General features: G+C 42.9%; 2 protein-coding genes across 3 annotated transcripts in view; both read left to right on the forward strand.

Annotated features, from left to right (window-relative positions):
- ttc39a (tetratricopeptide repeat domain 39A) overlaps window positions 1-10,921 on the forward strand; it is an 18,039-nt gene extending 7,118 nt beyond the window's left edge. For both annotated transcript variants that reach the window (XM_084010746.1, XM_084010747.1), the window contains 17 exons: window positions 729-833; window positions 4,280-4,411; window positions 5,036-5,076; window positions 5,182-5,249; window positions 5,351-5,415; window positions 5,504-5,603; window positions 5,852-5,917; window positions 6,152-6,260; window positions 6,359-6,426; window positions 6,516-6,575; window positions 6,669-6,830; window positions 7,052-7,143; window positions 7,388-7,508; window positions 8,085-8,196; window positions 8,358-8,472; window positions 8,613-8,729; window positions 8,988-10,921. In XM_084010746.1, the coding sequence (XP_083866872.1) occupies window positions 729-833; window positions 4,280-4,411; window positions 5,036-5,076; window positions 5,182-5,249; window positions 5,351-5,415; window positions 5,504-5,603; window positions 5,852-5,917; window positions 6,152-6,260; window positions 6,359-6,426; window positions 6,516-6,575; window positions 6,669-6,830; window positions 7,052-7,143; window positions 7,388-7,508; window positions 8,085-8,196; window positions 8,358-8,472; window positions 8,613-8,729; window positions 8,988-9,102 (1,648 nt within the window). In that variant the 3' untranslated portion in view covers window positions 9,103-10,921. The remainder of the gene's footprint in view (window positions 1-728; window positions 834-4,279; window positions 4,412-5,035; window positions 5,077-5,181; window positions 5,250-5,350; window positions 5,416-5,503; window positions 5,604-5,851; window positions 5,918-6,151; window positions 6,261-6,358; window positions 6,427-6,515; window positions 6,576-6,668; window positions 6,831-7,051; window positions 7,144-7,387; window positions 7,509-8,084; window positions 8,197-8,357; window positions 8,473-8,612; window positions 8,730-8,987) is intronic.
- A 551-nt stretch (window positions 10,922-11,472) lies between these two features.
- Window positions 11,473-25,990, forward strand: rnf11b (ring finger protein 11b). Its single transcript, XM_084012009.1, has 3 exons — window positions 11,473-12,001; window positions 22,130-22,299; window positions 22,799-25,990. The coding sequence occupies exons 1-3, from the start codon at window positions 11,879-11,881 to the stop codon at window positions 22,968-22,970; spliced, it is 465 nt and encodes a 154-aa protein (XP_083868135.1). The 5' UTR covers window positions 11,473-11,878; the 3' UTR covers window positions 22,971-25,990.
- The last annotated feature ends 1,367 nt before the right edge of the window (window positions 25,991-27,357 follow it).

The following is a 27,357-nucleotide window of genomic DNA, read 5'->3' on the forward strand; positions in this document are numbered from 1 at the left end:
AAAAAAAAAAAAAAAAGAGGGAGCCTTGTGATGAAGGAAGGAGGAGTGCGTGATCAGTTTGGCCACATTATGCACTCGTCACGTGAGGAGCATGTGCAGCGAGCATGGGGGAGCATGTGCAAGAAACCGAAACTATTTAAGGCCACAGCAGCATCACTTCTCCACGTTTTAAAGACGATCTTGTTCCTAAACTGTTCCCCGAGTGTGTCATTTCTGCTGATCCCCTGTGTAACAGCAGTTTAGAGCACGCTATCCAGACAGGTTACTTGTATGTGGCGTAGTAGGGGAGTAGAAAGGGTGGAATAAAGGAGGAATATTGAAGTTAACTGAGACTTTATTAAAAAAAATCTGTTTTAGGTCTTTGTAAATGAAAACAGGGTCACTGCAGCAGTGAGTTAGAGACGACAGAGGAAGGAGACGTGGATCTTTTTGGGGGGATTTTCATCTTCTTAGAGTTTGATTTGAAAAAAAACCTCCACTTAAAGAAGGTTTTATGAAATTTTGAGTCAGACTGAGACATTGTAATGAACTTGACTGAATAACTAAGGACTAAAACCAATGCAATCAACAAACGTGTCATTTTTCAAGCAAAAAAAACCCTGAAATGTCAAATGTAATTTTCCTCAGTTTGGATATTTTCAGAGATTGGCTTCATTTTGAGTTAATACATGTATTTGTCAGCAATCTTTTTCTCATCCAGATCCATGTGTTTTGTTTCGGCCCTGCAGGTGCTCGCGGTCAGACCTGTCGCTGGCTCTGGAGGACTGCATGGTCGGCCTGGATCTGTTCCTCAGGAACGACTTTGAGGAGGCGCAGACCCGGCTAAAATGCAGGTACGACGAGGACCCGGAGTCCCGGAAACCACACGCTGATAACGCTGCTGTTCTCAGCTCCGACCCACCTGCCTTCGTGCTTTCATGGACAAATACGAGAGGCTAACAGCTGGTGATGAAGTGCAGATTAAACAGCAACTGCATTGACACACAATAGGCCCTTTTCACATGAAGCATTTTGACAAAAAACACAGGAAAACACAGGTGGAATATAATAGAAGTAGTGCTGCATTTACATTTACATTCTTTAAATTCCAATTTCAAACTCAATACATAAGCAATAACTTTTAAAATGTAAAAAACAGGCGAGACACTAGGGAGACTAGTTCCCCCCACCAGGGATTAGATGATTTAACCGCCGCAGGTTTTACATGATCGACACGCTGCTCTGAGCGACCTCACACCCCCCGTCTCCGGTTTTGTATATTAACACTGTGTGTCATCATGTTACTCCGTTGCTCCGCGCTCATTCTCCCCTCTATTATTAGAAACTTTATCACACTGTCGCTATTATCCTGCGTGGTCCATCTGCTCTCTCGGGCTGCGGGCCACTCCTCAGCCCCGGTTTTGCTTCTTTTCACTGCCGGCTTACGTCAAAACAGAAGACCAGCTTCCTGTCAGCCTCTACTTTCGTTTCATAGTTTTGTGTCCATACGGCTCGATGGACGGCCATCGTCACTTGGAAGTGTCGAAAACTTAGACTCAGTTATGAAGATTTATATTGAATTTATATTTATACTCTGAGGTTTCCCTCATTTTCAATGACGACGAGTTTATAATACAAAGGATAAGCATTAACAATACTAATAATAACAAAGATAGTAGACATAAAGACAAAAAGATATAAAAAAAATAAGCAGAGATTTGACACCAATTGCTTAAAAACAGTACCTCTAACTTAAGTGTAAATAGGACTGACTGTTGTTAAAATCCTAATATGTTTGAATATTTAAATCCAGATTTGTGAAATATCCCCATATATCAGTTTAAACCCCTCTTGCTGAGGTTTGGCAGCCTGTCAGCTCAGTGGGCGTCCTCGTTTGTGTCTCATTAATCAGCTCTTTGTGCTTTCTCCGCCGCTTCCAGTCCCGAAAGCACCTGAACAAACAGTAGTTGCTAAAAAATGCTGGTGTTTGTGGCTGTCTGAGCCCAGATGGTTGGATTTAACTCATGCGGTCGGACAGTGTGAGTGCAGATTAAAACTTGATGAGACACATCCATCCCATAAGAATCGGGGCCTGTGTGCTGATCCGAGGTGTTACGGTGTTGTGTTGTTGTTTTATCCAAAACCCACAAACTCCTCCGCAGAAAAGTGCTGGAAGCCTGTAACTTGAGGCGTGAGACTTTTGTAATGTTATGTAAGGTGTGATGGGATCTGCTGCATTGTGTGAGAGACGAGAGCAGCCCTGAAGGAGAACACAACGCTTCCTCCTCGTCCTCCTCGGCGTTCGTCTTTGCTCCACTTTATTCCAACTCTCTTCGGTTTCCTCTTCCTCCAGCTGTGTTCTGACACAGTCAGGTGGTGCAAGGGCATACTGGAGTCTCATCACACACACACACACACACACACACACACACACACACACTGGATAGCATCTTTCAGATAGCTTCCATTATCTGGATGTACTTGAATCAATCCACTTTTACTCCTTCACACCTCTTTATGGTCAATGGCAGCTGGAAGCTGGAGCCTATCCCAGCATGCACTGGGAGGACGACGGGGTGAGCCATTACAGGCTTAATACACTCAGATACTATCAGGCATTTTATGGAAAAATGGAAAAATATCGTAAAATTGAACACAAGACTGTTTTCCAGTGAGATAATCACTGAGCTTCTGGCTGTCATTATGTGGACAATTATCATGATCCAATATGTGAAATGAATATTGACAGATGTTGAGTTATTTACTTCCCATTTTAAGGGGGGGGTAGTTAATCTGGTGGACTGTGTCAGCGATTTAAGGACACTGATTGACTCAACCAGAAATTACACCCATCAAACAGTGGATACAGGAGTGTAGTGAAGATGTTCTCTTGTGGTCTTGTAGTTTTCTAGTGTTGTTTTGTCTTTTTTTAAAGTTTCTTACCTGAGGGTGTGTAATCTGAGCTATTACGGTATATACACCTAGAATCAGAGCTAGCCCTTTAAACTGCTATAGGGTTCACATATTTGAGGCCTGAGAAAAATGTTTCTCCTCCTCTGAGTCGTAATGAAGAAACCACCGCGGACTCAACGCTGCAGAAACATGCCTGCTAAGTGATCAACCTTCCAATCCCCCAGGGAATCGGCAGCAGGCTTAGTGTGATTTGCCAGCTCTCTGTCCAAACACATCCCGTTCTCCCGTTAGTGCTGCCTTGCCCAATCCCTCACAGTCGTGGCAGGGAGTGGATGGTGATGGTGACATGCACTCTGTATACAACACAGCAACGAGGCAGCCATTGTTAGCCACTTTCAGCACGGCTGCAAGCAACTCACCTAACAGCTCCGTCTTAAAAAGCTCAGGTTGAGACTGCTGTCTTACATAAACGTGACACAATGGAAACTCACGGCAGGCACATTTCAGTCAGTCTGTGTCTCTGCTGTTGCTTCCTGGTTGTGAGGAGTTTCCCGTTCACCGATTGGCCCCCTGGTTAGATCACTAAATGAAAAAAGTTGAAGCAATATTATTAAAAACCCTGTTTTATTGCTGCAATTTAACGAAAGTAAAGTCAACTCAGCGGTGTCTCCCTGCTCTCGTTCCGCTCTTACAACGGGTTTCGAGGAAAGACGCATTGTCGGAGCTCAAAGTGACATCACGGAGGCAGGTCACATGACTCGGTCTGTGGTGAACAGCAGTGACATGTCAGTTATGCAGCCCGGCAGCATTCTTCTCTGCACACCTCTCCCTTTATGTTTTACCAAAACCATTCCGCCATTTTCTCTGTGTTTGTGCATGTATGTAATACAACAGGTTATATAATCCTATTTAAACCATGCATTTTTTCTTTAATTTAACATACATTTTTGTAAAGAATGAATTCCAATAATGGCTTATAACTAGAACATCAAGCTCATTTGACTGGAACAACATCTACTGGAAACATGTTTGTGACATTGAAAACCTGTGAGGAGCTCATTAAACACAGGGTGTGACGTGACACACCAACAACCGCACGTATAAATAGACACTAACTGGGTGTTTTTTTTTCATGTAGATGTGGCTTTAGTCTTCCAAGTATTCAGTCTCACTTCATTTCATAATAACAGCTTTTCACATCCTGTGCCACTGTTGATCCATCTCTCATATGATCTGATTAAATGACTACTGTATGACTCTTCTTTTAATGAAACTAAAGGTTTTTCTCACCTGTTCGTCATCTCCGTCAGCGCCACTCAGATCATTATTAAATGTCTTTGAATCCCTCTTCCACTATATAAACCAAATATTGTGTCATTTTCAACAGAACCAAAGACAGCATGTACCACGCTCTGACCTATGCAACCATCCTGGAGATGCAGGCCATGATGACCTTTGACCCCCAACACATCCTGACTGCCGGAAACACCATGAAGGAGGCTCAGGCCGTCTGTCAGCGGTGAGACTTTCCCACACCACATTTTTTAAGTTCCTCTCCGGTCAGTTGCAGAAGTGAATTTTCTTTTCCTCTTAAATCTCAGTCGTCACCAGAGACGAAGCCAATTTAGAAAGTTTGATTTTAGAAAATAAAACACATTTTATGAATAATAAACGGAATAAATCAAATTTAAAATGTGAAGCTGACCACACATTCAGACACGCTATAGTATGTTTTGATCTGGTTCCCGTGAGTAACATCCTACCAGAGAACATCCTGAGATTGTCCAGACTCCCTAGCTGAAGGAATGTCACAAATGTCTGTCAAAATTACTCCTGGAGCCGCTGTTTCAAAGCTTATCAGCCCTCCCAAATATACACACAGTTTTCCCTCAAACCGACCCTGATCTGAGGTCAGAGCTCCAGTTTTCCGTCGGAGATTTAATACACGGTCAGCACCTTGTGGTAACTTCACCCGGCAGTGGCTCAGCATCCTGCAAAGCGGCTGAGTCACTTGATTGCACAGAAACAAGATGACTAAAGAAATGCAGGACACTGCTGTGCTGCGGAAAAACAATCCCGAAGATGTTCAGCCCGAACGAACCCACTCACGATACTTTTTTGTGTTTTGTGCTTCCTCCATCAGGCACCGCAAAAAGTCCAGCTTGTTCAAAAGCTTCACGGAAGGTCAGTAATGAGTAAAACGACTCGCTGAAATGTGTATTTGTATGGAGGTGAGCTCGGCCATTATTCTGACTCGAGATAACTGTGACGTAATCATTTTGACCTCAGAGGAACTCCACGCTGAAGTGTGCTACGCAGAGTGTCTCCTACAGAGGGCAGCACTCACCTTCCTTCAGGTCAGGACCGAGGCCTACCCGGATAGGCTGAATGTGCCACCGCTGATGCTTTCGCTGCTTAAACTCATTCTCTCCTTTCCTCCTTCTCTGCCTCCGTTCAGGATGAAAACATGATCAGTTTCATCAAGGGGGGAATCAAAGTGAGGAACAGCTACCAGACGTACAAGTGAGCATGCCGTTTTTAAATTTAGCAGATCTTATTTCTCCATTTTACCTCGTCTTTTTAATCTGCTTCCTTTATTTTACCCCCACAGGGAGCTTCACACGGTCCTCCAGTCCTCCGGATACTCTCAAGGTGACAACCACGGCCATTTTGAGGGCGGTGTTAAACTGGGAGTTGGAGCATTTAATCTAGTAAGGAGAAGTCTTACTCACTTTTCATTTTCAAAATAAATAAATTCACCTGTTCCACTTACTTGCAGTGGAAGTAGGTTTGAAAGCATCAATGATTACTGTACAAGTCGTGGCCCTGGTCTGTTTTTTTTTGTTTTTTTTATGGAAGTCAAGATCATTTCTTTGGAAACCATTAGTGTTCTAATGACAAAGAAAGGATCTGTTCTACTGCTGCTAGCCTTCAAGTACTGCTTGTCTCCTTCCTGCAGATGATTTCCATGTTGCCCACGCGGACGCTCAAGCTGCTGGAGTTTGTCGGTTTCTCTGGTAATAAGGTGAGTTCTGCAGACTTGTCACGGATGAAAGAAGGAGCAGCAGGCAGAGCTGAGTCAGAGATGTTTGACTGGGTTTTATATGATGTCCGTTCAGATTTGATCGCCGGAAAGTACTCAGATTAAACAGCAGATGCTGCTCATCACAAACTTAATAAGAAAACTATATTAAAGTTCTTGCCTCTGTGGTGAGATGAGACTCCATTCAAGTTCTTCTGTGTGTGTGTGTTCATGCAGGAGTTTGGTCTTCAGCAGCTTCTGGAGGGCTCCGTCGAAACCACATTCAGGTCCTTCCTGTGCAACATGCTGCTGCTCTGTTATCACACATTCATGAGCTTCATATTAGGTGAGCAATGACAAGCACTAACACAGAGGTGCCAACCTCAAAAAAACAGATAACAATCTCAACAGCCGGCCTCTGCTTGTCCTGTTTGTGTCTCGCAGGCACTGGAGAAGGAGACGTTGAAGATGCAGAGAAACTGCTTCAGCCATATCTCGAAAAATATCCAAAGGTTTGCCCGAATGAAATGTTTTTTTTCTTAATTCCTGCACAATTAGAAATGTTTCCCTAACATACTGTGGGTGTTGTTTTTCCCCCCAGGGATCCATCTTCTTGTTCTTCGCTGGTCGAATAGAGGAGATCAAAGGCAACTTGGATGCTGTGAGTGGTCGTCATATCTGACTTTCTCCTACATATCAACATTCACACCGAGAAGAAGGTGAGATCCTAAATGGATGGTGTGTTTTTGTCCAGGCTATCGGGCGTTTTGAGGAGTGCTGTGAGGTCCAGCAGCAGTGGAAGCAGTTCCACCACATGTGTTACTGGGAGCTGATGTGGTGCTTCACGTACAAGAGGCACTGGAAGATGGCCTACTTCTACGCCGACCTGCTCAGCAAGGAGAACACCTGGTCCAAGGTGGGCATATGTTGGACTTGACCCCCAACCTTATTCTTAGGGTCAGTCTCTCTCCCTCACCTTGTAAGTTGCAGTGTTTCCACCTGGTGAGAAGCTTGTAGTGGCTGGAAAGACTTGAGTTTTCTCTCTAAACTCCACACTCATATATTTTTCGCTCCTCATCTCATTTAAAAAGGAAATATGGGATTGCAGTAGTAACCACATTTTTCTCCTTCCCTCAGGCTACCTACGCGTATATGAAAGCAGCCTACCTCAGCATGCTGACTCCAGATGATTGCCTAACCTTCGGGGAGACTGCGTTCACTCTGTTCAGGTAAGAACTAAAGAGGCGCTACTGAAACTACTCACAGCAACCACAGTGAAATAGAGATGATTCACTGCGACTGTTGTACAGTTATATCTGTGATATCACAGTCTCTTCTTAGGGAATATCAACACAATATTGTAATAATTATGTATAAGAAGTGAATTGGTGTTTCTGTTATTAAACCATGTTTTGTGATGTGATTATGCAGTTATTATGTAGTGTGATTATATAGTTCTTTATTATATTTCAGGCAGGTTCCGGGGCTGAAGCAGAAAATAGCGGGGAAATCTTTACCAACAGAGAAGTTTGCTATCAGGAAAGCACGTCGCTACCTAGCTGAGAAGCCCATTCCTCTTCCTGCTCCCCCACTGGTCAGTACTTGTTGCACTTTTATTTACTTGCAGCGTGACTGGATGTTGGCACGGTTACTACACTGTATATGCTGTTTCTTTGAAGTCGCTGGATCAAAGATATCGGGGACATTTTGTCCGTTTTGTTTCACACGGGCTTTGACCTCATGCATGAAATTTGCATGTACTGGTTGGACCAATTAGGATGGAGCCACCAGCCCCTCCTCGTTCAGGCTGTTTAAACAGCTATTATGTTGTATGTTAACCTGCTCTCCACAAAGCAGATAAAAGTGATGATCAGTTAAAGAGGTAACCCTGTGCTTACAGAACCAGAGTTTTGAGGTCTAAAGCTGATAAACCTAGTAAACCTAGCACTGTGAGCAAAGGTGGAGCCCCCTCACTTTGTTATTCTGACACTACTTGCTGACACTGTGGTTAAGGCAACATCTGCACGTATGAAACCTGCACTTGCAAGGCTCGGCCGGCAATTCGGAGAGCTCTAACTATGCTCATAGAACTTGTGCTACAAGAATAACAAGCTTTATCACAGAGAAAATACTCACTGAAAATAATTTGACTTGTATTTGTGTCGTCTAGGAGATGATGTACATCTGGAACGGCTACACTGTCATTGGCAAACACAAAGACCTGACTGAAGGCATGCTGAAGACGCTGGACGAGGAGCAGGCTAAACTCGAGAGCAGCCCAAGTATGCAACATTATTTAGCTTTTCTTTTCATTTTAATAAGCTGTGGTGGATTGCATGTATGTTGATGCTTTACTGGTGCTATATTTACTGTGAGCATCTCTACTTCATCTCTAGCTATAACAATATTCAATGTTTAGTCCTAACTGTTGTGTGTTTGTCAGGGTCAGAGTTCACCATCGACGATCAGTGTCTGCTGAGCCTCTTGAAGGGACTTTGTCTCAAACACCTGGGGCATCCGGAGGAGGCCGAACACTACTTCACCCTCGTCCTCTGCAAGTAAGCCTCTTCAGCCTCCGTGTATGCATGCTTACCCGAACCAGAAAAACAGTGTGTCATCACCAAATGATCTCCTCACTAAAGGCAGTTATGTTTTGTCATGTCATATGCTGTAACCACCGTTTTGACCTCGTCTGCAGTGAGTCTCAGATCAAGTATGACCACTACCTGGTTCCTAACGCCCTGCTGGAGCACGGCCTGCTGTGTCTGCAGCAAGGCAGGAAAGCTGAAGCTATCAGACTCCTGGAGACCGCAAAGTAAGTATCAATGGGCAAAACATATTCAAATCATCTGCATTCAGGGAGAAGCGTAAAAATATAAAATACCACACCCACACGCCGTCGTATTTTTCAGTATTTCCTACATTAGTGGTAAAATAAACAACAATGTTTAATCGACTTGATTGTAAACCATAATTTTATTCATGGCTTTATTACCATGTCCGTGTGAGATAAGAATATAGATGAGATTTACCGTTGATGCGACCGTAAACGACTCGTTTTTCTCTGTTTCAGGCAAAATTATAAAAACTACTCGATGGAATCACGGACACACTTCCGTATTCAGGCTGCTCTGCACAAAGCCAAGGGCGCCGGGGAGAACGGCGTCCATGTTCCCTCAAACCCATAACAGACAGAGGAGGGCACACTAGAGCAAGGACAGTTCTCTGTGTCCGTGGTCCCACAATGCAACACTCAGCCCAGCCCAGCTCTGCCCATTTAGGCGGGTGATTCGTTTTTTTTCCCATCAGGAGGGTCCTTGAAGACGGATGCTTTTTTGTTTTTCGGCATTTGTGCTGCCATTTTTCGTCCCACTGCAGCTCTTTGTGGGCCTGACTGGCTAACGGCAGGTTTGCTACGTCCTCTTCCAGCAGTATATTATGATGAACTCCACTTCCTTGTGCGATTTGAAATAGAGACAAGTTGAGAAATGTGCCTATATTTATGAAACGTTGCTTCTCGCTGCCTTTGTCTAGCACTGTGGCCACCCTGGCACAACATGGTAGGAACGAGGTGGCATTTGTGTAGCATATAATGCAGAATGTGCCCAGTTCAAGGTGTTAGGGTTGGAGCCACCCCTAAATACCCCTAAATATAAGTTACTGACACTAACTCCACCTGGTCAGCAGCACCATTGCTCCAAAACACCAAAACACCTATTGCACCTATTTTAATTTAAGTAAACACTATCAATAAAAAGACATAAGTAGATGGGAGATGACAGTTTGACATCAGGGCATCATACATTTTGGTTGACAGGTTTCACCTTTATAGAGATATTGGATCACAACACGTATCACCTAATTATCTCTACATTATTTATATTTTGCATTTGCTTTTACCCTACGTAAGCTTTTGTTCTGTTTAATTGTTTATTCTACATTTCTTTTCTTCTTTACCTTGAAACCTATTGAAACGAATGGCACACATTTCTTCACGTGGAATGCTTACTTTCAGTCTCCTTCAGAAGGAACAATTAATTCTCCAATCTTGTTGTATTTACAGTCACATGTAATGGCTTTCGCTTACAGAGCTTTGTAAATCAGCCAGCCATGCAAACTCTCCAGAGACAAAGAGTCAGCGTTGCAGTGAGAGTTGTTCTTTACGTTTATATACTGTAAATTGCACCTTTTACACAAATTGTCCCGTTTTAAGAGGACAGATGAATGTGTCTTTTAGAAAGGCAGACTCCCTCCTTTTCTCCTCCCGGCGCGTGGGACAGGCTCCAGCAGTACTTGAGCTCAAACAAATAGGCCATTCACACCGAGCAGCGAAGGACTGCGTGCTTGTCCGCCTGTTGCATCTTTAGCAGAGTAAAGAAGCTCTGAACAGGAACCACCACTGTCTCCCCGTCTTGTGAACGTCCTCTGCTTCTCCTGTATCAGCCGAGCTCGACTGCAACCACCTATAGAACGACATGGACATCGTAACCACACTCCTGTGTCGAATAGTAATCATGTATGTGAACAAACACTTGTCATCGCTGATAAGGCAGAAAGGGGGTTGCCTCTAATTGTGCTGGCAAGGTTATTTTTTGACGGGTTGTGTCTCAGCTAAAGAGTGTCCAAAACCTCGGCGCCCAGATGGTGTCTCAAGTGTTGGAATTAGAGCACTGCTGATTTATTCATGATGAGAATAAGGTTTGGGATTCAAGACAATGAATAGGAGTCAGTTTCAATTTTTTTTTTATGGTGAAGGAAATGTACTTTCAATATTGTTTTAACAGCAAATTATGTTTAATTTTATGAAAATAATTGCCTTAATCATAATTATTTTTTAGTGCAGTTTTGCAGGTTTAGCTTAAAGAAACTCTAACCAAATTTAGTGGCATTGTGTTTACAATCAGTGTATTTTATTGGGCATGGCTGAGCAGAATGACATTCCTGTACATACTGAATGTTTCTATTGTAATTTAAGATGACATGATAATAAGCAACTAAAAAAAAACACATCTCATTTTGTGTTGTCCTTTTTTTGTTGTCATTTGTGCCCCATGAACAGCAGCACAAAATACAATGTGTACTGTACACAGTGGTATTATTTTGAGAACAAAGAGACAATGCTTGCTTGCAAATCGTTGCACTCTTTGTTCTCATCCTCTAGATACAGTAAAGTCTTCTTATCTTGTTGACGTGCAAGCCAATGGCAGCCAGGGATAAGAAGACGTGGGGTAATGGATGTATACACATCATATTTAATAAAAAAAAAATAACAATGATGACTTAAATTAACTAGCAAGAAACTCGTAGACGAATGGGTGAACATTTAATATTTAAAGGGCAGCACCGGTGGTCGCAAAACTGTCTGAAAATTGCAATCACAAAGGCTCATTTATGGATTTTTTTAGCTCTGTTTATGTTTCAGCGAAGGGCGATGTCTGATTGGCTGCCAACGGGAGCTTTGCAGGACGTAGTTAAACGCCCATTGGTTTGTTGTGTGAGGGGGCGGGGCTTCGTGTTGCTACATCGCCACCCTTTGTCGTTGTTCGGCAGCTGCAAACTGGAAAGTCCCTGACAGCCAGCGGAGCCGCGCGGAGGGGTTTGTCGCTTTAAACGAAGCCCGTTTCTCTCCGTTTCGCCACCTCACCAGATATAACACTCTAAGCGAGGTTGCTTCACTCGTTTATCTGTCGCCAGCCGAGTGTATATATGCTCTCCTACGAGCGCTAGCTCTCAGTTGCAGGCTAGCTCTTTGTGCGGCTAACGGCTAGCCGAGGGATGTTTTGTTGTTGTTGAACCGAGCGAACCCTCCCGTCGTCTGGGAGAGGAGATTTACCAGCCGTGTATGGAGAAACGCCTTCTCTCGTCTGCTGACGTCGTCTGCGAGAGTGGCCCGTTAAACCCGACTGTGTGAACGTTAGCAAGCGACACAGAGAGAGGAAGTAGTTCGACCCGACGAGGAAGGAGATGGGAAACTGTCTGAAATCTCCGACCTCGGATGATATTTCTTTGCTACACGAATCCCAGTCGGACCGGGCCAGCTACGGGGACGGCGCTGACCCCGACCAGGAGCCGCCGCCTCCCTACCAGGTAACTCGGACCAACAACCACCTTGAGATTAACCAAATGCGTTAAAGTTGCCGTGATGTGTCGCGTCCCAGCGGTGTGTCCCTACATAGAAAACAACGAGTTGTGCGGCTTGGATCAGCTGTTTGCGGCTCCGACATCACCTTTGGCCGGCAGCCCAGCCCACTGACCCCGCCACGGCTTTGATACTAATCCGCTTTGTTACATCCGAAGGTCCTGTCTTTGTCTAACTATTCCCCCCGAAGGCATATTATGATTCACCCTTCTGATATGACAGCAGCGCCTTGTTGTGGTTTCCATCCAAACCCACTGTAGTTCTGGGCTCATATTGAGAGCCAGCAGACGTCTCCCGTGGCCTGGAGGTCACCCTATCTCTGTATGAACTGTCATTTATTTTTAATTGACTTGAAACAAAACACAGCTCTCTGTTGAGAGTTTCCTAAAAAAAACAACAACTTGTATACATAACTCTCCCAGCTGCTTCCTTCCCGGATCCCCCTCCAGGGCAGCAACTTGTTTGTCTGGTGTCCTTATTTCCTCGTTTAGAAACAGACCTGGCCATGTTGTATCTGTAAATATGATTCTTGTGTGTTTTTTTCTGTGTTGAGAGGCTGGCTGCTGTGCCTTATGTAAGGCATTGGCACAGAGTTTGGCCCGTTACTAGGTTAAGCCAAGCCTTATCTGTAGATTTAAGATAAGTGTTTTTACAGCATGGGGAAACTAAAGGCTGTACCAGGTCACAAGAGCTTTTTTATTGTGGAGAATTACTTAATTCTGCAATTATTTGGAACCGAGATGAAAACATAAAAGTGAACATTTGCTCCTCTGTCTCAGTGTATTGAAAAGCAACATTTTAAACATCTCTAACATGTTCATATTTGATTTTAAAATGCAGGATATTTCTATTTTACAAATCAATATGAAGACTAATAGATATCAGAAAGTCATTTATATCATAAACACAGATTATTAATTTCCCCTTCGAAGATGTTTTCACCAAACATGACCAGGAAATCCCCAGCCATATTTCTTTTACTGTTATGAGTTGGCTCAATTGTATTTCTTTTGGTTCTTTCAGTGTGACGCGTCTTTATCCATATTATCAGTATAGCTCTTTAAAAGACCAAACCCAACAACAAATAACACATTTTTTTGTTTAGTCTTAAACGCTGAAATCACATCGACAGGGACGTGGAAAATGAGAGAAAAATAAATTCTGATATCAGAATCAATTCTAAACAAACTGTGGATTAACAGCACTTCTGTTTTGACCTTATTTTGTAAATCCTTAAAGACTCCCCTGACCCTCTGGATGAAAACAGATTTTATCTTTATATCTTTAACAAAATGTATGCTACTAGATGAGATTGACACATGCTCACGTTCATGCAAATTTAAAAGCTCCTATTAACACTTATCTTTCTTTGTCATGCTTTATCAGTCAATCAAGATAGTATCTTCATAGGGAAATCCTTGTTATGCATCCATATCCAGGTTGCCACAAGTAACGTCATGTCTGGCTCGATGGTGTGTAATTAGGCCAACAGCCAGCTCTGGTAGTATACTATATGAGTGATAGTGTAATAAATGACACAAACGTTGCTAAATGTCCACGGTAGAGCAGCTCTAACTGAGCTTCCGGTCATGTTGAAGAAATCCGTGTGCCCCGTTGTTTGTTTATACTGACAGAGTTTCACAAGAGGGTTAACTAACTAGTTAAAATCTACTTATAAAAGGCTCTTTAAGACCTGCCAGCTCCTTTCTCCTTGGTGACCACTCAGCACCTTCACCATCTGAACCCAGCCTGAGAACACAGCACACATTTTTGTACGCTTGCAGTTCAGATTAACACACTTTGTGTGCGTGTGTGTGTGTGTTAGAAAAGGAACTAAAGGCTCCACTATACTCCACTTGAAATTTAATTTGGCGTTTTCTTAAAAGCTGTCAAGTATGGACCCGCGTGTAAAGGCCATGTGTTCTCACGTTGCTGGAGATCTCCTCTTCATACCAGGGGGTGAGGTTTTTGCTAAATCCCCCACAACAAAATCCAAAACAAAGATTAGCTCTGGCTGAGTTTAAAGCTACAGAAGATGAATACGGGAGAAGGACAATGATTTAGGTATGGTTTTTTACAGCCCAAAAATAATCAAGGGAGAAAGGTGGATACATTATTTTTGTGTAGTTGGCGAGTAACAAACAACGAGATAAATATGCAATTCATCACATTGGAAATACACTAAAGTCACAGAATAATTAAAGCAAGTGCTGAGTTCTGGCTGGATCGGTTATGGGTGACTATTGGGCCGATCAATTCAGTATTATAAACCGGAATTTATATTCCTACTTACATTCTTTCTAATGTTGCTGATGTATGATTTTATTTAAATAATACATAATTAAATAATAACTCCCAAGTCTAATGTTTCCTGATTTGAATGCTATTGAGATGCTGTGGCAGGACCATGAATGAGCACTTCATGGTCAAAAAACCCTCCAATGGCTGAATTGAAGTGTTTCTGCTAAGATGAGTGTGTGTAAGTGGCTGTAGGTACAAGGGACACACCTTTTATTCTTTCCCTCCTCAGTAAATAGAGGCATAATAACATAGCTCTGGTATGTTAAAAACAGAGTATTGCAGTTCATGTCGTCTGCATACACATCGGGTGGATGGGTGAATGGATGTGTGTTGCAAGCTAGGCCTTAAAGTAGATGAGACCAACCACTTAGGCTGGTGGGCCATTTAATGTCTTGTCAAAATCATTTCAATCATTTCATTTTGTTTTGTATGCTGGAGAGGCTACCAAGATGCACTTCTGTTTGTGCCCCTAATATTATGAGTGTGTGTTTTGCTTAAAACACATTGTTTAGTGTTGTGGTTTGGAAAGCAGCTGGTGAGACGTGTGCTGAGTCATCGCTGTGGGACTGGACTACAGGAGACGAGGCACCCGTGTGTGTTTGCGTTTGTGTGAGTGTGTGTTTGCTTTTGTGTGTGTGTGAGTGTGTGTGTGTGTGTGTGTTTGCTAAATTAAATTGCAAATAGCCCCCATCTGACCTAGTGGCAATAATTATTTCATATTTAAAAGGGTTACAATTATGGATGGGTAGTATTTCTGTTACTTATGTGTGTTGGGGTAGAATATGACCAGATCTGGGAATGGTCACTGAAATAAAGCAAAATATAGGATAATATTTAGGCTATTTAAAAAGCTTTTCTCTCTCATTAGGAACATATTAACGGTGCAAAATGTTTGTTTTTTGTTGAGATTTGTGTGAGGTTGACCGTGTTTTTAGGTTTAAATGCCTGGCCTCATATTCACACCAAAGTGTGGACACGAGGACTAGAGGGTGAGAAATTAATTAAAACGTGCAATAAGCGCCTGCTGGTTTATTCGACGACCGACTGTAGTGGACACACACACGATTGAACGGCACCGATTCTGTCAACCACCTGCCTTGCTGTCAAGATGAAGGGGCTCGCAGTCAGCAGTTTGGTTTGAGCTCAGCCAGCTTGGTCAGACGAAATGGGGAGGAAAAGTTTGCTTTAGAGGTGGTTTATAATTAGCTGTCAAAGCTCGGGTGGAGACGAGGGAGAGCGTAGGAGATGGCAGGAATCGACTGAGACCAACAGAAAATGAGGCTTTTCAGCTTGCAAGCAGACTTTCGGCTTCAATACAAAAAGTTTGACTACTATTAAATCTGTCTTCCTGCCAAGATGAACCATTTGTATGAATGACGTCTATATAACACCTATGAGCATCTGCACATAATATAGTGACGGCGATAAAGACCTGAACCAGGACTAAAAGAAATGCCTTGTGGATATGGCAGGGGGATACGGAGTAAATCAAATATCACGTTATTTTTTTACCAAATTCCTCCGTCGATATCGCAACAGAATTGTAGGGTTGACATTTGGGTCTTTTACAAAATATTTACACTGAGATTTTTGATAAATAATAATCACTAATGTGGATTTAATGACATGGGTAGTCCCACCAACATAGCTCTAGGGGTCACGGAGATGCAGAAACGATGCTATGGTGGTCTGCATACCTCCATCCATCCAAAAGGGCATTTTTGTAGATTATGCTACAATTTGGGGAAGGCAGGAAAAGAACGAGACTTCCTCACTGTGTTCAGATAACGGTAATGTGTGAGGCACATGAGTCCAATTTAAGTGTCGCTGACTTCACCAAAGATACCACTAATCAGATATAGTGTTGGTTTTTAACCTGGTAAGTGATACGCCCCATCGGAGAGCCTCTTGTGACAGATTACCTACCGTCTTAACCTCATATGGTCACAGAAACACTGGGGGGGGGGGGGGGGTGGAGGAGGCGGTACTGACAAACAAGCCATTGTGCTGCAGGTCAGTGACATAGTCTGTGGGCTTTGGCTGACACAGCCACATAGGGCTCTCTGTTTCTGAGCACACACCACAATGACCAGGACTCGAATAACTATTTTGTCTCCATGACTCCGCTCTCACAGTTCAGTTCTCCTCTTCCTTCAATGACAGCTGGCAGCTCATATGATCAAGGTGCTTTTGGTCATTATATTACAGCGGCATTACTAAGTGAAAGGGTCAGAATAACCAACCTGTCAATCGCAAGATAGCCATGACCTAAAGCATACTCTGCTTTATCATCTATTTTACTCTAAATGGGACCAGAATCCAAAAATCAAGTGAGAATTGGGGTGATTTTCTCGTAGACTTTCATGCAACCAGATTTGTTTCTGTTTTTGCAACCAGAGGAGTCGCCCCCTGATGGCCAGCAGAGACAATGCAAATTTAAGGCACTTCAGCATTGGCTTCACTTTTCAGAACCGGGGGGTTGCCACTTGGTAAATACAAGGGTTAATACTCTTAGCCTGCTTTACCAGGCTGATGAAGTAATGCGATACTCACATACTGATATCGTCAGCATTTCCCACTATTGCATCAACACAACACATCCTGGGATGCTCATGTCTATTCTTCTCCTCCCTTTGTTGCCCTTGTCGCCCGTGTGCATGTTTGTGTGATTAGCCGACTGCATGCTTGCCTGTATTGTGTGCAGGTGTTGTTCAGGTCTCGTTCAGAGAGATTTTGTTACTCTGCAGTCACTAGAACGAGCACTAAGATTACAGAGCCTGCTTACGCTTCCTGTATCTTGTGTTTCTTCCCTTTTTAATAGCGTATTGACGCCACTTGGGATGCACAAAAGATACAGCAATGATTGGCAAGTAGATTTTTCCTGTACTGGATATGATTGAGGTTTGGAAGCTTTGCTGACAAAATTGACGGAAAAGGCATATTTCTGTATTTTTGTCCCGAAGCTGCTGTTGCTAAAAACAAGAATTTTGCCCAGTCATCACCACGCTGCCTGTCTGCAACCCCTTTCCGACATTCACATACATATCTACTGTAGCAGTCGACTGTTAGATAATGGCTTGAGCATAAATAAAGCGGTAATATTCCCAAAATACAAGCGTATATTAGTTTATTATCTATGCTTTTTAGTAGGGCTGTCAAAAGATTGATTTTTTTAATCGCGATTAATCGCATTTTGTCCATAGTTAACTCGCGATTAATCGCAAATTAATCGCATTTTTTTGGCACATTTTTTTTCTTCTAAATGTACATTAATGTATTTTGTTCATATTCTTAATACTTTTAACAACATAAGGGCAAATTTACTTGATTTATGAAAATGTTTATTTAACACTTCAAATATCCCCTTACCAAAACATGGGATCAAAACAGGGTTATAAGAATATATCACAAACAATTAAAGTGAACATGTCACAGGAGATAGTGTAACAGGAGATAAGTACAGTTAGGATATAAGTGCATTGGCTTGCAAGTGATATCTCAGACTGGACGTGCTTCTATGGTAGCTCATTTCATACCCACAGTACGCGCAGATGACTTTGGTCTTATCGACTGAACCATCTGGCAGTCTTTTGAAGGTGAACAGCTTTTCACATAAGGTGCGTGTCCACAGGCAGCGGTGTTTCCCCGCGTCCCATTCATTGTCTATGTGAAACGCCGTGCAATGCATTCTGGTAGCGTCGCGGCGAATGTCGAGAGACGGCGCGCGAGTTGGCCGCTCCTCATTTGCCTTGAAGTCGAATCTACTTTATGCTAATCAGAGGCGCCGGGCTCGACTCGCCGCCTCGGGAACGCTCGCAAAAATGTGTTGTTTGAAGGAGAGCGCCTGTCAATCATCCTCTAGTGGCAGCCCACCAAGCCTGCAATACTGGGAAGCGGCGCGTCCACACGCGTTTAAAATCGCCCCTGTGGACACGCACCTATAGACAATGAATGGGACGCGGGGAAACACCGCTGCCTGTGGACGCGCACCTTCCCTCTGGATCAAGACTACAGGTGCCACCGACGGCCATAAATCATACAATGCGCGTTTTTTTTTTTTTAATACCGAGCGTTAATCGCGCGTTAAAAAAATTAACGGCGTTAAGAGGATGTTGCGTTAACGCGTTATTAACGCGTTAACTTTGACAGCCCTACTTTTTAGTCATGTCAGGGAGAAACTGTAAAACAAGTGCCAACAATTCAAATCAACGTAGCCGGATGGTCAGAATGGTGTACCTTTACCGACAAGTAGGTCCACAGAACTACAGGGTACTCCTTCTTTGTGACGTCCTTGAAACGGTCACAGTTCAGTTAGCTTTAGGCACCAAAACTACTTTGTTGTGTGTTTAGGCACAAAAACAACTTTGTTAGTTTGTGGTTGGGGTTAAAATAAACGGCTCCGTGACTACTCCTGCTGCCGGCTTAGCAGCGGAGCCCCTTTTACTTGCTCCATGCCAAAGCAATTTAAACGGTGGTGTTGCAAGTGAAAGGGGCTTCTCTGATTCTCATCCATTTTCCCATCCTTTGCACGGCCACACACGTGTGAGAAATCTTGGCTGTGTGCGCTCTCGTAGCCGAAGCTGTTGCCCGTTATTGCTCTTGTGGGCTGAGAGTGCCTCTATCTTGCACTCTTGTTTGTTTTCTGAATTTCAATTAGGGGTGGATGACGGAAGAGCTAGTGTAGATGCCTCCCCCTTTCCATCTATCTTTTTTGCATCCTCACCATCCTCCCTGTTCACCATTAGTGGTCTCGGCCTGGCAGACTGAGAGTTTCCACTGCTCTGGGACCGGCTCAGCAGCTCACAGCATGCAAACCAGGCTCTATACTCTTACACCCCCCAGTCCCCCTTTCACCTTCATCTACTCCCTCTGTCTCACTCTCCGTGTCCATGATTGTTGTCCTTCTGGTCACCATGAGGTCACATAATGAACAGTTGTCACAGCCCAGCTGACACGCCATGTATGAAGGAAGACAGTGCTGACCACTGCACAGTGAAACACACACACACACACACACACACACACACACACACACACACACACACACACACACACACACACACACACTACAGCTGCTGCCCCCCTCTGAGGCCCTGTCTGTAGCTTTCATTCCTGTCTCATTTCGACATGGGTGAAAGGAGCGCCTGTCAGTGGAGCAGCAGATAGCCTCAGCTGCTAACGTTATGCCGACTCGAGAGGCTGGCTGCTGGATACTACATTGTTCTGCACGTTTTTTTTATGAGAAGGATTCATCTAAAAAAAAAAAAAAAAGATAGCTTTTCAAGAATTTAAATGAGCCATAAAATCGCAGCACATTTGACCCTTCCTCAACCTTGCCATTCTTTGCATGTCCCTGAATGAACTAAACCCAGCCTACCCATTCATACAAAAATAGAGAAGGAAATGCAGAGCAAGTTCAGTTCCCCTTCTCACAGTAACGTTTGGCACTTACTTTACCTGTGGTTAGAACGGGAACACAATCATAAATGTCGATTTGAGGGTGCAGATTTCTCTCTTGTGCTCAGGCCTGTATATCATCCTCAGCTCATTCCAGCGTATGGTGCTTGTGTCAGAAGGTCATCTCTGGAGTGTGGATATACAGGTGGTTAACGAAGGAGCTCACTTAATGGCATTAGAGTGGATTTAATATAATCCATGACCTGGCTGTTGGATCCTTTCAGTTGCCTCACATGAAGGTTTGGCATGCCGTAGGAGGAGAAAGAGAGTCGATGGGCTGAATTATGGGCTCACGGAGGGAGAGGAGGAGTAACACACCACAAAAGAGTGGAGTGAGTAAGAATGTATGAGGATAGAGGGAAGGAAGGAAGACGTGCAGTCACAGACCGCAAAGTGAGAGAGTTGAGTGAATAGAAAGTTGCGTTTAGACAAGAGGAAGTTACTTAGAGACGTTGGTAGAGCAGAAGACAGAGTGCATACCTATTCTCCCCTGAATTTACAGTAACGGTTTTATACTGTATATGTTGGGCTGCAAATAAGTCTACTTAAACACAAGGATATACAGGAGGACCACTCTAGATGGAATGGATTTAACTCAATGTTTTATCTGCCATTTTTTTTTGGAAAGCTTTTTTTTTTCACAGATCGTGTATGGAATTACCTTATTACAGCTGAGTTTCGATGTTACAAAATATAATATTATATTCTATATTTCTTCCTATTTATTGTCAGAAAGTAGTTAAAAATATCCGTCAAACATTCCACAACTCAGATATTCAGTTTGCCGTAATATCAGACGGAGAAAACTTTGAAGTGAGCGAGGCCTGGAGGGGGATGGGGGGGAAACACTTACTGAATTTCTCTGTAGGTTAAGGGACTTGGAGCTAGTGCTGCTAGCGACTTTTTTGTAAAGTAGTTGGCAAAACTGGGTTTTTACGTTGGATCGTTTATAAAATCTAGCTAATTCTTGCTGCTTTCTTAAGATGATTAACTTTAATACATGAGCTGAATGTATTTCGACAGTACAGTGTTATCTAATGAGTCATCCTTTTTGAGCAAATACTCTAATGATTTACTTTATAAGTACAGTGTTATATCCAGCATATCAGATCAACATATCTAATAATATGCTGTATATTTACAGTATAATGCACAGCATAGGATTGGGTAATCTGACGTTTTTCACTGATTTGGTGTGACTTTCATTTCCCTTTAAACTCCTTCGTATGTGGTTTTGGATGCCTTTTATGTAAAGGATTGCTGACAGACATAACGAAAGACTATCGGCTCTTCGTGTTGAGTTGAGTCAGACCGCTGGTATAGTGGGGAGGGGCGGGGAGGTTTTGGTTTTGATGCAGGCCTGCATCATCTTCCCTCACATTGAACAGATATTCCCTGCTGTGAGCAGTCTGGAGTCACTTTGATGGTTGACTCCCAGGAGAGCCGCTTTGCCAGAGCTCATCTCTTATTACACTTAACACTGTAGACTCTCCTGTGGGAATTCACTCAAAGTCAAGTTAATTTGTTTTAATAATCCCATTTCATGAATCCAGTGTGTATGACAGCAACACTGAAGCTACACGGACACCTTTTATTTCTTAGTGTGTGTCAGTTTGAAAACATTTCTTATCCTCAGTGAAGTCAGGTGACGTCAACCGTGTGCATGTGGAAACACTACCACCTACTGCCTATGATCATAATCCCACATGCTCAGAGATATTGTAGGTTTGTAATGAATCATTGCTTGCATCAGCAATAGATAATAGTTATTTTGAGTTCCAGCCCCGCATGCATTCTTTTTCATAGGGATATAATTATATATTAAGGCAAAGAATGTGTGTTGGATTGTGAAAGTCAGACAACTTCATTGTGAAGTGACAACGCCCTTCAGGGTGAGGGATTTACATACTAATGCTTCCTATTATTGTATTAGCAGGTGTTGACATTATTCTGTCACTCCTGTACTCAAATACATGCTTATATTCCAGTGCATTTAACGTTTTTATGCTATAACCATAATAGTTTCATACGTTTGTGGCTTTACTTTCACCGAAAGTGATAACAAGAACAACATCTTCTGCTTTATTGAGAATAACATCTCACCATATCTCAGACAAGAATGTGAGGGTGAGGGCATATTCTCTGTCGCAAACCAGACCTCAAACCGACCCGTTAGTCACAGTGTACACTTCTGAATATGATCTGGGGCTGTAGTGGGAGAGCAGCAGAAAAATAGACTTTTTTTCCTCTGTTAGTACTCCCTACAAGACCGTTCTTTAGTCTTAACCTTTTATGTGGTCCGCTCTCTCTTCCCGCAGGAGCAATTCCATGTCCCCGTCTACCACCCGACACCTAGCCAAGCCCGGCTGGCCACTCAGCTGACGGAGGAGGAGCAGGTTCGCATTGCCCAGCGAATCGGACTCATCCAGCACCTCCCCAAGGGCATGTACGACCCAGGGCAGGATGGCTCTGAGAAGAAGATCAGAGAGTAAGTGGGGATCCGTGTTCAAGTGTTTTTAGGTCTTGAAAAATGCTGAAATAGAACAATCAAAATTCTGTCTGAGAACAAGATGAAAGTATAATGAATGCCCAGGTATCTGAACTATATATTTTTCTAAGAACTTTGTCATTATTGGTGTGCATGCATTGCAGTATTACAGAGAGTCATGGTTATATAAACTCAATATTTGTATAATATTGTAGCATTTTAGAGAATGCACATTGCTGTGATAGTCGTGCATCTATGTAGTAAATAATTTTTATAGTATATGTACTTCTGTAGGTTCAAGGTTTTGTTTGCAAACTGTTGCAGTTGAACCCTGTGGAGCACTTTTTTCTTATCATTAAATGCCTAAAAGGAGAGTTTAAACTCTCCTTGCACCGTCCTTCACATTTTTCTAACTGAATAATGCGCTGTGAGTCATCCAAGTGGAGTGTCAAATGTGCTGTGCATGCAATCCCTAACAAAAATCCCCATGTGTTCCCAGGTGCGTCATCTGTATGATGGACTTCGTGTACGGAGACCCCATCCGGTTCCTGCCCTGCATGCACATCTACCACATGGACTGTATAGACGACTGGCTGATGAGATCCTTCACCTGCCCCTCCTGCATGGAGCCTGTGGACGCCGCACTGCTTTCCTCCTATGAGACCAACTGACACACACACACACACACACACACACACACACTGTACATGCCCACGGGCACCAGTGGACCACACTGGACACACACACACTCGCACACACATATAATATGCACACAAATGGACATACATGCAACTTCCATCTTGCTAACCTGTATTCTGGATTAGTAAGGTGTTTATATAAAACAGTAATGATGTGAATGATTTAGGATGAACTGTGTGTGTGTGTGTCTGTGTGTCTGTGTGTGTGTGTGTGTGTTCGTACATGTTCCTCCGTTGGCCTGCTGGACAGGATCGGACAACTGAACAGGCTGTCGGTGTCACTGACGAGCCGGAAGGAACTGGATTGAGGAGAGGGGCGTGACAGATGCGAAAGGAACTGACACTGGTCATGTCAGGATGCAATTGTAAAGGGAAGTCAAGGGAAATGGATGACGGTTAACTGACATGATTAAGCAATCCAACATCTACCTTGATATGCAGAGACACAAACTCTATCCACTTCCCTTTTTAATGCCCCTCATGTGAAATGAACAGAATACAAGAGGAAGGACAGCTGACCGCCATCATCGGGCTGCAGATTGTGTTTGCTGAACTGCCGAAGCCTGATCGCTATAATGTCACGCTGCAGGACGAGGGGGAGAGCAACGTCCTGCTGAAGTTCTGCCTGATGCTTTGGCATCTCACACAGATGCCTGTCGCAGAGTCATATCTACTGCAAAAACTGCTACAGACGCAGACACGTGATTTTAAAAGACTGCTATTGCTGGACATCAGACTTGAGACTGCGGATATCGGATATTATTCCGCGGACGCACCGCAGGACTCCACTGGTCAGCAGCACCCGGGCCTGGAGTCGTCTATCTGTACAGATATATTACGAGAAAAACAAGATTGGTCGGTGGATTGATTGATTGATCGTCACGTGGCTTTGTGAAATCTGTTCCGTGTTTGTTTCGTCATAAGGGCTTCGTCAAACCATTGTTTACCAACAACGCGGATATGGCTAAAGGAAATACAGTATGTTCTCTGATGGTTAATGTGGGGGATAGCTGGAAGACTGTCGAGCTATCGACTCCTTTATGACTTTCTCAATCACAGTGAGATCACAGATTGTTGGCCAAGGCACAAATAGACGAGTTAACATTTGCACTTCTTAAGACTTGTGACAACAGGCGCGTTCAATAATTATGTCAAAGTGAAACATGGGATTTGCTTTACCATCATTCTCATCATTCTCAATGATTTGCAATGAAAGCCACCGTCTCTGTGGACCAGGAGTGGACACACGTTTTTATTGCTGGCGACACGAAGCGAACCACTGAATGATTGAATTCCAAGTTTGGCGTGCTTGTTATTGTCCCAATCATTCCAGAGGCAAGTCAAGTACAGAATTTTAAAAACACACGCGGTCGGACTGGTGTTCAAATAACTTAATCCTGTTTTGCTGGAACATCAAACCATCAAACCACACCTAAACAAACAAAGGGGCAACGGTTAAAGTTGGCACCACTGGTGATGGGTTGTGTGTCAGTGAATATGCCTGAAGACATTTATTTAGAAGACGCCGTTATTCATTGCTGGCGACGTGTTCACCGTTTCGAAAGATTATAGTTCTATCCAATTTTATTATTCTCCAAGCCAAGTTGAGACCTCCAATCTAAATGATCTCCTCGCCTCGTTTTAACATTTCCATCACGCCGAGTCGACCAGTTTACTGTCGAAGCACAAAACAAAAATACAATTGCTCCGTTGAACTTTCTGTCTCCCTGCTAACTTTGGCACGCAGGTGAGTCGGGAAGACTTTGAATTATGCAGGAAATGGCGAATCATTTGAGCTCCCCCTGCGTAGCTGGCATGATCCAGATCAAACCCAGTTTGAAAACCATGCCTCTCTGTGATCTGTGTATGTGTACACAGTGTGTGTGTGTGTGTGTGTGTTTGTAGTGGACCTCTTGACCATTTGTGTGTATGTTTAAGAAAGGTGGGGGGGAGGGGGGTTGGCAGTCAGCACCTTAGTTTTTGCACAGTACTTTAATCCACGTCATTCTTTCTGTTGACCTCCATCAGTAAGGTGGAGCTTCATGGCCTTAGGTTAAACGTGAGTGAGGGTCGGCATCTGCTGCTAAAATGTGGAGCAGTTCACTGAAGGATGACGGTTTAGACTGCGAACGCTGCCGCCGCGCTGTCATTGTACATGCCATGTCGCGAAGAATACAAAAAGTGTATCATGGAAATTGTCCGACTACATTGCCACAAAACGGAATAAATAACCTGTCTATGTATATGTGGTGTTTGGATTGGATTTCTGTCCCGTCACGTGGCTCGCTTTGTTCCCACTTCTTTCATCTGCCCTCTGCAGTACAGCAGATGACAGTTTGGATACAAAGGCCTTTTTGAAGAGTATGCAATTTTTTTAATTTTTATTTTACTGTTTTGAATCTCAATCTGGACCTAATCATGGCTGGCAAAGCAGAGATAAACAAACAAACAAACCATGCCGTTATGTGGGATTTGCTTTTGCCTTTGCTCCTCAGAAATAATTAAAGAAACAGAATCCACATATTGATATGTGAGAAGACGAGAACTCAAAGTGCGCTCACATTAGTGTGGCACTTTGCGGAGCCGGACAGTGTTTGAGATGTTTATGTTCCGACTAAATAGATTTCCAGCGAACAGTTCAGGCGTAGAAAATGTGCTCATTTCACCGGAAAATGACTCACGGGTAGGTGACATCTGCTAACAATGGAACAGCTGCACACTATTTTTCTTAATCTCGTGCCAGATAGAGCTTCGACGCTGACTTTGATTCTCAGAATGCTCTTAAAAAAAGTCCACACTTACAGGAACAGTAAGGATTTTCTGCTTTTATGTTACAGGATTGAACTTCGAGGTTTGCTGCTCATTCGTGAATGGGGTATGTGTGTGTGTGTGTGTGTACGGGTGATTGTTAGACCTTTCTTGTTTATAAGCATAAATATGCATATGCTATGTACTGCAGGCAAATAATAAATAGACATTGCAAAAGAACACAACTGCCAGTGGGTGTGATTTATTTCCTCTGTGCTCGCTAGCAAAAAGGGAAGAGCGTAGTTTCCTGTTTTGTTTTATTTCAAGTGGCTTGATGGAATTTCTGGACTGTAAATACCAAACAAAAATGTAATTTAGCTCTCTGACTCCACATGGCTAAACCTCTCACAGTTTATATAGCAAACTCTTCATATACATTTAAGATATATAGATATTAAAGGCTCTTAGTTGGCTCTCAGCAATCTATAACATTGTTACCCAGAATACGATATAAAGACAGCATCAAATAACTAACATCCTGTTTGTTTTGTTAACGTGAGTTATTATGAATAATAATAATTATTGTAATATTGTCTGCCCAATCAGATGGCATCGTATTACAAAGGGCAGACACATGAAAATACACTTCTTTTCCAAATCATCCTATTGATTATGATCACATTTAGGCTGAAGGAATCTATAAGTTCACGCCATGATGAGTTTCACAGATCTTGTTTTGAAGTTGATCCTCCAACACGCTGTTACTATACAATCCTAGCAGATCTTCTCAGACACACCCACGAAACAAACAATGATGTTGTATTCTGTCTGTCTACTGTGCCAGGATTTATAATGCAGTTCAGGAACCAGGAGTTGAGTCATGCTGGACCACATAGCCCAGGCCTTTTACAAAGTTTCCAACGATGACCTCAGACTTGGCAGCTGAATCAGCAAATTTTGGGTTTGGGTGGAGAGAGATGCCGCATTCCTCTCACCAAACAAGTAGTCATTGTGTCACTGAAATACAGTCTTTAACAATAATGTTCCAAATATAAAAAACTGTAGGTGCAATATATAATCCAATCTGATGATTTTCACAAGTTAACTTTTTAGTCTTGCTTGATCTACATAACGATCTGATAACTTTATTGTTTTTTTAAGTTGAATAAGCAGGGTGATTTTAATCAATAACATTTTGTACTCATGTTTTTTAACCTCTAAATAAAATGCAGCCTTACAAATGACCAAAAACCTGTCATAACCTACATAATCTTTATAAAGACGGGGCTTTTGTGTTGGATTGCATGCGATTGTACAGGTAACTCAATGGCAGCTGGCCTCATCAACAACAAGGCCCCCACTGACAGACTCTAACCCCCCTTCACACACACACACACACACACACACACACACACAAACATCTGCCTATGATTATACTGTGAAATCTTGCACAACATTTTTACATATTACTATTATAATATGGTGTATGTATCATATATAATATATGGCTGCATATGTAAGAGTATTTATCATTTTATGGTCATTTGTCTATTTATGTTCTTGACTATACTTTGCTTCATAGTTTATTGTTATTAACTACTGTGCCACTAAA

This window comes from Eutrigla gurnardus (assembly GCF_963514095.1).
Source record: "Eutrigla gurnardus genome assembly, chromosome: 6".
Taxonomy (NCBI): domain Eukaryota; kingdom Metazoa; phylum Chordata; class Actinopteri; order Perciformes; family Triglidae; genus Eutrigla; species Eutrigla gurnardus.